The sequence below is a fragment of the Tympanuchus pallidicinctus genome, unplaced genomic scaffold, assembly GCF_026119805.1.
Source record: "Tympanuchus pallidicinctus isolate F22 unplaced genomic scaffold, pur_lepc_1.0 scaffold13, whole genome shotgun sequence".
In the NCBI taxonomy this organism is placed as follows: Eukaryota; Metazoa; Chordata; class Aves; order Galliformes; family Phasianidae; genus Tympanuchus; species Tympanuchus pallidicinctus.
The window spans coordinates 13,309,324-13,321,141 of record NW_026294648.1 but is presented as its reverse complement, the minus strand read 5'-3'; the positions used below and the strand labels follow the sequence as shown (position 1 = coordinate 13,321,141).

General features: G+C 34.0%; 1 protein-coding gene across 5 annotated transcripts in view; it reads right to left on the bottom strand.

Moving 5' to 3' along the window:
- Positions 1-288: 288 nt before the first annotated feature.
- DIAPH2 (diaphanous related formin 2) overlaps positions 289-11,818 on the bottom strand; it is a 146,510-nt gene continuing 134,980 nt past the window's right edge. For all 5 annotated transcript variants that reach the window (XM_052672766.1, XM_052672769.1, XM_052672767.1 and 2 more), the window contains one exon: positions 289-4,749. In XM_052672766.1, coding sequence (XP_052528726.1) covers positions 4,685-4,749 — 65 coding nt within the window. In that variant the 3' untranslated portion in view covers positions 289-4,684. The remainder of the gene's footprint in view (positions 4,750-11,818) is intronic.

Here is an 11,818-nt window from a genome sequence, read left to right as displayed (position 1 = left end):
CTGGTATTACCATGATTTAGTTCTGAAATTGTACATAGGTTATTGGTTATTTTGCTGGAGAAGTTTTCCTTCATTAAAAAACCACCTTTCCTCCTCAATTCAAGTCAAATATAGTTGACACCTTCGAGAAGAAATCCAGATTTCCAAATGCCCTAGAGAGCTAAAACCTGCCAGGGAGCAATTTCAGCATGACAGTTCTACACAGCAAGTACACAGCAAATTTTGAGGTGATGGTAACTCAACAGGTAATAGCTATTATGAACAAGTAAAACATTGCACCTAGCAAAATCATGTACATAATCTTTATTACAGTTTTCAGAATACATGGACAAACAATGGCCAGGCTGTAATGTCATCAAATTCCTATTTAAAACATTACAAACAAACACAGAGCTGATTAAAAAATAGAAATGCATGAGTTTTGTCACTTTCATTTTTTTTGGCATCAAGGAGTCGTATGACTTCTAAAAGGGAAACCAAATGGCGCATGATACTGACTAAACCGCAATCAATTATTGTTCACATTCTGTGGCATATGTATCACCTCAAATAGCACTAAAAGAAGCACTACAGGAACAAATCTTTCTCCTTTAACATTTTTCTTAGGAAATCAGTGGGTGCCTAGTGACAGCTTGCAGAATACGCAGGCTTACGCGTCTCTTTCTTGCACACAAAAGCAGTATGTGATCTGAAAAAGCTGAGGGATTTGGCTTTAACTGCTTTGATTTTATTTTTATTATTTACATTCTGTGAGACATGAAGGTTTTGAACAATACTCGTATCAAAATGGGTAACATTATGGCACATAAGAGATGAGCTACCTTTACACTGCTTTCTCTCTCAGCATTTTTTTTTTATGGTGACCTCTCACCAGTTTGAAGGCAAACATTGAAATATAACTCAGCCAAGCCTTTGTTTAATGGATAAGAAGCAATCTATGTAAGTTTGCTTCCACGTAACTATTACCAGCTTTAAGTATTTCCTATATTCTCAGTATAGGACATACTAAATTCACCCATCAAAGCATAATTTGCCTGAGGGATGCAAAAGCAAAACACTGCAAAGTTTCCTTTATAAAAGCTATAAGAAGATTTCTAGAGCCAAACCTAAAATGCAGCCAGATTCTCAGCTTAGCAAACTATTTGTACATTGTGAAGTGAATTTGAATTAGGTCATGGATGAACTGTGGTTTGGATAGAAATCGTCAAAATATGTTGGTTTGTTTTTGTTTTTGTTTTTTCTTTACAGCATTTCTCTGAGGTAGTACATATACCACACATACAAATGCAAAAATATACATATATTCATAACTGTTTGCATAATACAGAAGGGAACTACAAGAATGTTTGCAATTGTCTCTACATTTTCAGAAAAGAATCACTAATTCCGGATAACATTTCCCATATTGATCACGGTTCTTTAAAATCAGAACAAATTACGTAACAGTATTTCTAGGAATGCTTCCTGAAGGTGTTTGTCAATGCCCTCTGAGGCACTAATTTTGTTTTGGCTTTAACATCAGTTCAGAATATGGTTAACACAAAACAAACATCACTTACGTGCTGGGAAAAGACATTTGCTCAATCATAAACATACATGAAAAATCATCCTGCACTGTTTCTCAGCAAACTCATCAAACTTGAGCAAAAATGTCCTGTGTCTTTACATTTCTGATCAGTACTGCCTGTAGTTTTAAGCAACAGAGATGTATATTTGTATACGATTTAAACCATTCATTCCCACGTCAATTGCAAATTTAGTTTAATTCGTTACAAAGGTAAGATCATTTTCCTCTTAAATAAACTAAGAAATGTAAACAGTGTAACACCATAAAAAAAATATCTTCATTATTTCTAACTGGTAAAATGTGAATGCAAAAAGATGTGATAGGATACTGTTAACTTAATGTCTCAGAGGACATTTAGTGAAAAATAATTAGCGAGAAATTTATGTATGAAGCCTCCAGCAATTTTCTTTCTGGGATTATTCTGAATACAAATATAGTTTAACTGATATATTTCTTTTTTTTTTTTTTTAAATTAGAAAATAAGGCAAGTGCATTTCTGAAAAAGGTGCTACTACTCTACACTTCTAGAGAAACACATGACAAGTCTGAAAATCAGATCAATAATAAAAACATTAAAAATAGCTGCAATTTAATATAGACTGAAAAAACTATCAAAAGACAAAGTGACCAGCATCAATTTCAGAAAATATTTTAGACTTCATAAATACGAGCACCCTATATTTACATAAATTATCCTCCAAACTAGCTTTCCTTTGAAAGACACTTTTGTTCTAACAGATATGTCCATTAAATTATATAAATGTTTCAAATACGAAAAAAATAGTAGTAAAATAGAAGTATTAGATGATGATGTTATTTTGGATTTGTTTTTTGCTAAGATTTGGTTCTTGAGAATCTGCAGTCAGCTTTTACAGACCTTTTAAAAAATACAGCCATGGAAATGAAAAATTTGTGCACTAATAATTACTGCTATAGTATAAAGATTCTGCTTTGAGCTGTTAAGTTTTCACATATAAAGATATCAATACCTCTAAATCCCAAAATGCTCATTTTAAAATTTGAATTTTAATATACTATTGATTGTAGTACAAATTTATATTGACATTCTGCACCTAATCCTTTTAAACTGGCTATGCACATTAAGCACATTTTTATAACTGCAAAATTAATATGGTTGAGTAAAAGGTTGATGTTGACCTTACAGAAAACAGAATGTAATTCTTTGCATCTCTTATTGAAAGAACTGAGAGACAGAACAGAATCCTGTTGCATGCATTTTTTTCCAGAAGTACCATACAAGACTTTGCTTAATTACTAAAAACACAAAAAGCCCCAGTTTAGGTAAAGTATTAGTTGACAGCACACATTTCACAAGGCTTCATTTGCATTCTTGTGTTTAGTGATGCAGCAATGGGCAAAATCTATCTTTTGAAGACCATTAAAAAAAAAAATAGAAAAATCAATACTTGGACAGATAAGGAGCTGTATCTTTTATCTTTTCTTACAGTAACTGTGTATTTATGAACATAGCTTGAAACTGTAAGCATTTATCCCTATACAGCTGGATAGTCTTTAAAGTATCTTACCAGATAAGCAAAAAGAATCTACTGTACAAAGATGCTTGGCTCAAGCAGTAGTGCAAAATTACACCGCCCCAGTATCAAATGCTCCTCTAGAGCTAGCAGTTTGTGCACAGAAAGTAACGTGACTTCCAAATATTCTTTCTACACCATTAAAAGTTTCCCATAACCCCAGGCAATAAAAGTATTCATACTAATTCATCAATCAGTAATAACTTGAGAATAAGTGCCATCTACTACACTGTATCCCGTCTTTCAAAATACCATAGTTGAACAACATACGAGTAGTTCTACTGGAACTCTCACTTAAAATCCTCCATCTCATCCAAATAAGCATCAAGTCTTCAGTAGAAACAATGGTGAAGACTGACCTGAACACCAAAACACACTGTACATTCAACTAGAGTCCGGGGAGAAAAGAGAACTGTTAAGTTCCCCCTTGAGTGGCAGAACATAGACAGTGTCAGCTACCGAGCTGACTGCTCACCTGAGGTACTTCAGTGCAGGGGCTGTATACAAAGTAGAATGGGAGGAGTTTCCTAAAAAATCAGATTGCTGCAATCATTGTTCTCTGCTATATAGTGCTCCAGGTAGAGAGCTTATTCTTAGCTGCAAAACCCTCAGAACTAAAATCCACCACAGAGATCCCGCTACATGTTTTACCTGAGAAACAGAGGAAAAACTTAGAGGCAGCTCTGAATAGCTTCATAATAGAGTCCGTATCTAAAAACCTACACAAAGGTATCTTCAGTATAATTAAAATAGGACAATCATATTTTCCCCAAATATCTGTATAAAGAATATATAAGTTCACAATTAGAAAATTTCTCTGTATATTCAGTTAAAAACATATTCTGCCCATAGTATCGTTTAATTTTGGTGAAATCCTATGCTCTGTTTTATTTTTTTAGTTTTTATTTTTAGCAGTGATAATTTTATAAGATTATACATCATTCAAGTCACCAAAAGTGTAGATATGTGGTATAACCTACTTGCAGCCAAACTTGCTGAATCCACCAGGCTTTACATAGAGATACAGATTCCCAGCAACCTCACTGGGGCTATGCATTGCGTTCTTATGGTTACAAAAATGATTCTGTACATCAGTTCATCTCTGAATTTTTTAACATACAATTTTATTACTTTTTTCCTTTCAGGTCCAAATGAGAACTGCAAATGGAATCCACATCTGTATTCTTTCAATAAAGGTCTATTTTCTTAGCCATGTAAAGCACTTTCTAGGAACCCCCAACTCCTTTCATTTAAATTACCAGCTTTAAAAAAAGGAAAGGAAAAAAAGTAAAGAGGAAGAAAAAGGAAGAAAAATAAAGAAAAAGAAAGAAAAAGAGAACAAAAAAAAAGACCTTGCTGTTAAACACTGTTTACAGATCTTTGTAGTTGGGGTAATAAGATACAGTATGTGGATTATTTAACAAAAATTACTTAAACATCTTTTGCATTTAGTCAATACCAGTATTCTTTTGTGATCGTTGCCAATTTGGATGATAAACTCTCAAAAATATATCAATGTAATTGTAAATAAAACAATTCACTAAATTCTTTGGCATCAGAAGAATCATAGAGCTGCTCTTGTTCCACTGTGACGAGTACGAGAGTCTTCCAAACCCACTTGTCTGTTATCTGTAATGTAAAGACAGAAAAAACAAATCACTGTAGGATTTGAAAAATGGATAGTGCAACATCAAGAGGTTTTCCAAACAGCCCTGAAAAACATTTCAAATGATATGTAAATAAGTAACCAAGAGATTGGATCAGGAAAGTTTCACACTACAGCTGCCAGACTGAGTTCAAGAGTTCTGCAATCAGCAGTAAATTACTTTCTTGATCAGAGAAATCAGGTGATAAAAGCATTAAGAGAATCTTGAAACACTGTCCCCTTGGAAACAGCACAGAATTAACAAAATTCTGGGTTAATGCCTCATATTATAAACGACCTACGTGCAGAAATCTCTGGAAAAATATATATCAAGACCCTAAGACTGTACTAACCAACATGGTAGTGGAAAGCCTATTATAAGATGCTGGAAGTACCAAAGTGCTAGACTACTTGCTATGATTTAGTACCGAGTTGAAAATAGAACAGTCAAATCAGCCATTTCCTAAGCATTTCCTGATTGTACAATGTGAACTTTTAGTATGAAATATTACACAGTAATTATTGCAATGAATAATATGTCTTTCATGGGAAAAAATGACAATCATAAACTACCAACCACAACTAAGTGCCCCTGCTTAACTTTCTGGAGGTCTCGATCTTTTTCAAATGAGGTCTTGTTGCATAATTTCATTTTATTTTTTGGTCACTGTTTATTTTTATTATAGCCTCTTGTATTCTCTTGTTTTACATCCATGTTACTGTTCTTTGTTTGCATCAGCACCAGACCGTCATTGACACAGGATCAGGGCATCCCAGTACATGCCCTGTCTAATGGGTAAAATACATTCTTTGAAAAAGATTCACTATATTATAACCTAATCAAGTCAGAAATGGCCTAAAAACTTTAAATGAAGTTCTGGGGTAGTCAGGGATCAGTGAACTATTTCCGGACCACAACAGAGGATGCATGTGAAGACTGCAAGTGCTCTGCAAAATCAGCCTTCCTTTTCCCTATTCAATAGAAGTATCTCCAATGCTATAGGGAATTAAGGCTCCTTTAGCAAGATATTTTGTTCTTTTTATAGTTCTGCCTTGCCTCCTTTTCCTAATGAATTTATCCATGCATAAAGTATTCAAATTACCCTAAGTCAATCTGTTTTGCATGGGAATAAATCTCTACACTGGTTGCAGTCACTAGGCACTGGAAATTACGAGCACAGAAATGCTGTCTAAAACCCAAGATGGAGAGTTACCAATTCACACGTGCTGCTGCTCATCTTTAACAGCGAAGAGTAAAGAGTCCAGCGATAACTGCCCTCAGTGGCTGATTTAACTGTTCTGGGAATAAATAATATCTACAACATATAAAATATTTGAAAAGGTGTTGAGCATCACTGAACCTGTAATATGAATCTAGTAATATAAGATAACAAGACCATAATAAGCTTAGTGTATAAATGTCTGCCATGCAATAAAAAATACAAATTTTTAGGCAATGTATTTCAAGTCGATGTCATTCAGTGACTTCAACCTTCAGACCTTCTTACTTACATTCTGTATGTGTAACACACTACTATTAAAATCAATTAGTAACACATTGGTTAGCAACAGGAAAATATTTTTCCAAAAAAATTTGCTCTACAAATATGTTTTCCTTTCCTTAATGCTTTTGCATTAGTTCTGTTATTAAAAGAGGAGTCTCAATAGCTGCAACAGATTTATTAACTCAGTGGCTTTTTATCAGCATGAAACTCAGTTACATTAGGAGAAAAATAAATGAGATTTTGCAGAAGTGCAATATCAAGATTAAATGATTTTTCCGTTGTGCTTTCTACTTACTCACTTTGCCAGGTAGCACATTTGTGCTCTACTAATTATAAACCTAACTTTTTATGAACAATCAATGCCAGTAATAATATAGGCAGTGTACGATCGAACTGCCCAGTCATAAGACTGTGTTATCTGATAATAGAGAAAGGCACACTGTACAAAGCTATATTTTAAAGATACTCAATTAGAATCTGTATTAATAGGTAACAACCACAAAAAGTGTTTTTTTACATGCCTTATATTAAGATTAGGGTACTATAATAAACACAATAAATAAGTGTACTGTAAACCACTGTAACTTGAGCTTGGAACATCATTTGGTTAGTTCAGGAATTTTTTTTTTCAGTCAGAGTATTAAAACTATGTTATTAAAAGCAACCAACTCAAACACATGATTGCATTCAAAATGTTATTTTTTTGCAGACCTTCTGATAATGCTTATCAGAATAGTATTCAAGTTACTACTATACATAACTTAGATTGTCACCCTTAGATTAGGGATAAAATAAAAAAAATGCCAACAATCAAACATGACTGGTACAGATAACTACTGTTTATTTATTTTGAAAAAACATTTTGAGCAGTTAGCTAAATGGAAAAGGTGAAGTATCTAAAACTTGTAGGAAAACTGGCTAAAAAAAAACAACGAGGCTTTTGAGAGAAGAGTACTACCAAAACTATTTTGTCTTCTTCAAATGCAGCGGTTAAAGGACTCTCAAACCTGAACAACACACAAAAAATGTCTTAGTTAATCATATAAATAAATCCCACAATAGTGGTAAAATGGTGAATTCAAAAGGGGGATAGCATAGGTCTTCGGGTGCTCAGCTAGCAATTACTGCGCTGGTGCTCATGTTGGAGGATACAAGCCTCAGTAAGGGAAACTCTGAAATGCTAACTTATTCAGAAGACCACTCTACTCATTTGCACGCTCAGTTGCTACTTTTTTTTTCTTTTTTAAATACCTATCACAAGGTGAAAAAAATCATCATATTCGATGATAAAAAAAAAATGTTTAATGTTAAAATGGGTACCTGCTCATGTTGACTTTAGAAAGATCATACAAGGAAGGAACCCAACAATGATGAAAATACTTAACATTTCATTTTTTAAAGAATTTTGACTTTGTAAAGGATGTAGAAATGCATCCTGTAAGGGAATCTGAAAGGCCTTTCTACCTTTGGGAATCAATGAAAGTATTTGCATCAAATATTTATTCATTCATGTAAAATTTTGTTCACTGGGAAATCCTATTGAAACACATCTTGTTTTCATGAGCAGCCCAAGGGAAAACACTCATGCAGTTCCTGGTAGTTCAGCAAGCACCACAAACAATATAACATCAAAATCAATCAGAAGATCAAGGAAGTTTCACATAAGAACAGAACAACTACACTATGCTAAAAAGGAATAGGCAAGACACTTCTGTTTTAAATGTGAACTATCACAACACGTGATAATTTCAGGGAACAAACAAAGCATCTGTGATATTGATGACATCAGCATTCCTCCTTTAGAAGATGGAAGTTAAAGAAACATACAGTCATGTCTTTGATCTGAGTAAGATACCTAAATATTTGCTATATGGTGTCAAAGATTAACATCTGGATAAATTAGAATCAATTTGTACCACTTTATCCTGGCTAGCCTGTAGTTTTCTCCTTCAGCCATCTATTCACAGGGAAATTTAGAGCCAAACTACAATGCAATTTGATGTAACAGCATATTATCAGTTGCTCTGAAAAGAAACTTATGACAAGAACTTGATTGTTTTTCTTATTCACTGCATTCATCTTTGTCATTTTAGCTTATCAAAAGTGAAAGGTACATTGTTTTAGAAACAGCAATTGACAACAAATGACAGAAGCAGAATTTGTAAAAAATCTTACGAGTACCTCCGTACCAGCTATAACTATGTTCTCTACATTGTCTAGCCTGTACCAGTGACATAATTACAGAATATAAACTAAGGAAATTAAGAGCTTCAAAACTGCTTTCAGTGTCTGGAACAAAATCTTTCTGAGAAACAGCATCTCGAGAGAAAGTAGCTCTTCATAACCTCAATTCTGTTAAGATACTGCCCATCTCTGTCACATTTAATTTTGAACTTTCAAAATGTGTCTCTCATATTAAAAAAATAGACAAACAAAAAAGCCCCACTCAGTGAGGTAAAGATCAGCAATTGGAGAAATGAAACCAAAGCAGCACATCAAAAAGCACTATAAAATAACACTGTCCAAAAGATCTTTCTTGCAAGAGATTAAACAAGAAAATACAAGTTTTAAAACTGAGTTAAGGGAGCAATTTTATTTTTTTTTTAATTTATTATTACTATTATTTAGTATTTTGGACACTTATTTTAACCAGAACAGGTACACACTGTACGAAACAGTGTACAAAAACAAATACCAGCAGTCCAAAACAGCACTTCTTTACATTCTGTATTACAGATAAAATGCTTTAAAATTGAATAACATAAGAAATGTAAATGTTAAACGTGTGAAGACATCTCACAGCTCAGCATAATCCAGCTGTAAGCGCAATCAACATGGTATGGGAACAGAAAAATAACACTTCTGCAACAGAAGTCTGTGATGCTGACCTTTTGTACCACAATTCTGTCAAACGTATCTTACTTATAGCTGAAAAAAATCTAGTACATTTAACATTTTTTCTGTAAATGCATCTGTAATTTTTATTTTCAATGTTTAAAATAAGATTTAGTACAGCTTAGCTCGGACTTCACAAAAAAAAAAAAAAAAGCTTAAGCCCAATAAGCTGAAATTCCTTAAACCTTTAAATGATCTATTTAATATTTCAATTTAACTTTGTTTCCTTTGTTAGTAGTACCACTTGGGATATGCATTGAAAGTTCTTCTACAAGAGTTGAGATGGAAAAGCCTCAGTTTGAGACAACATATGCCTGCCTCAGGGGTTACAAGACAAATCAATCTATTTTTCTCCTTCCCTCCAAGGGTAATTGGCTTTTAAAATTACAGAGGAAAAAAAGGCCTTCATGTCAGTACAGTGCAGGCACACATACAGCCATTTTCCATTTCTTTTCCTGTTTTAATTCTCAAGTGAGAACTAAGGAAAAGTGGGAAAACAAAGAAAGAGAGGAATGACTGCATCAGGTTGAATATGACCAGTAATAATCAGAACTGTGACCAGCATCTCAGTCTGGAATTTACTGAAACCTACTACGAATAGCTGTCATTTTCCTTTTCCTAGTCAGTATTTTTAACTTCTCATTTGTGATGAAATTTTCTTCAATTTCTGTGGCATCCTGCACCACTGGTGTTCACAGATATTTTGTCACAGAATTCAGCATAAATCACAAAGTTACAATTATTGCTTCACTGCTATCGTAGTCTCACTAAGTAATACTGACTTTTAGTCCACCCTTCTGAAATTGCCTCTTACAAGTAGCAATCACAGCTGCTTACGACCCTCAGGCTGCACTACACACGATCACACACACACACAGTTTCACACTCAGAGTTCAGTTAAATCTACTGCTCCTCATCCCTCTAACTTGACTAACATTAATTGATTCAAAGCAGTGGAACTCATAAGATAGTCCTCAGATTTTTCTGATTGCTATTAGATGTAATTTATAATGCATTACTCGTGAGAATTTCTTACATGAGGTATGATATGCGGAAATATTTTTCAGTGCACAACAATGAGCAGTCAGAGCTGACCTATAACTGATACATGAAAACAACAAACTGCTGAAAAATTCAAAATAATGTAGTCTTTTGAAAACTACTAAGATTCCCCTTCAAGCACAGCACTGAAACTGTACCACTGAACCTTTAATGTGAACTTGCTCACAGGGACTGTATATACAGGTGTAAAGCAATTATTGGATTTGATATCTGAATGAACTCAGGTTCCCATTAGAGCCTGAATGCTTCAATGACCCTATTATTTTCCTTCCATTGCTCTCAGACCTGATCAACTTAATTATTCTGACTAGTGAAACATTTAGGACATGAATATATGATTTGTTTTAAACCAAATGAGACAACGCAAAGTACTACATAAAGTAATATATAAAATCCCACAGGACAAACGTGATGTGTCAAATCCTGGAAGAAGGTCAAGTCCAAGCAGTAGTAACAAAGAAACAGTAAAGGAGATGCACTGCAATAAAATTAAATTTATTCACATATCCTTCCGTGTCACGTACAGTAAAGTGAGTTTTGCTTATGAATTAGAAAGGTAACATATTTCAGAGTAAACAACTTAGGTCTCCTTTAGTAAGCAAGAAACTTCAGCTCCCAAATGCATCTCTTTCATGAGTACACACAGACTTTCAGCAGTTGTTCACAAGTAAAAATAGAGTCTCTTATAAAAAACGTTTTATGTCAGAAATGACAGATTTGTTGATACAAAGACATTTCCCTATTTCAGCTGTACCTGCTATTTTACTGCTAAAAAGAGTGACAGCACAAACGTGTACACACATTTTGAACAGACTGATATGATGCTGGTAAACCATATTTAAATCATTTAAAAAATAAATATTTAAATAATTTAAAATAGCTTCCAAAATTTGATATTCCCAGCTCCCCTATTCACACTACTGTTCTCACAATTTGTATTTGCTTTGAAATTGACCATAACATTACAAACAGGACAGAGAAATACAGTAATAGGTTCTGAACTTTAAGTATACGAGCAGACAAAGTTAGCATCTTTTCATCTGAATGCATTTGTCCTTAAAAAGAATCAAACTGACATCGAAGTGGTCCCCTCGTCCCTTGCCTCCTTTCACTAATGATATGTAATGGATGCTGAGCCTGCAATAAACGTGTCTACGTCCAGCCAGATCGCCATCATTTTAGAATCTAATCTGATACTTTTAAGAAAGAAGAAAGTCATGAGAGACCAACACCAGCTTGTGCTGAAGGCATTTCTTGACATCAGCCTTCACTTTGCACTTCAAATGTAAGTATACGATTTGACAAAACGTACAGAGTCATGAGAGAAGGCTCTTCACCTCTTCTCCAAAATTGCCTGATAGAAGTCAATATCTATTCCTTTACAAAGTTACAACCAAAAACTGCCAGATGAAAGTCAAAAGGGGAAGCTTTCCAACTATTCCTTACAATTATTTATTAAAGGGCTGCTTATGAACACATTTGTCTCAGTAGGATCATCACTCCCACCCACACTTCTCAGTTTTATCAGTTAGCAGCTTAAATACTGAAAGTTACATCTCCCATGCACAAATACTTTATTCTTTGCATAGAA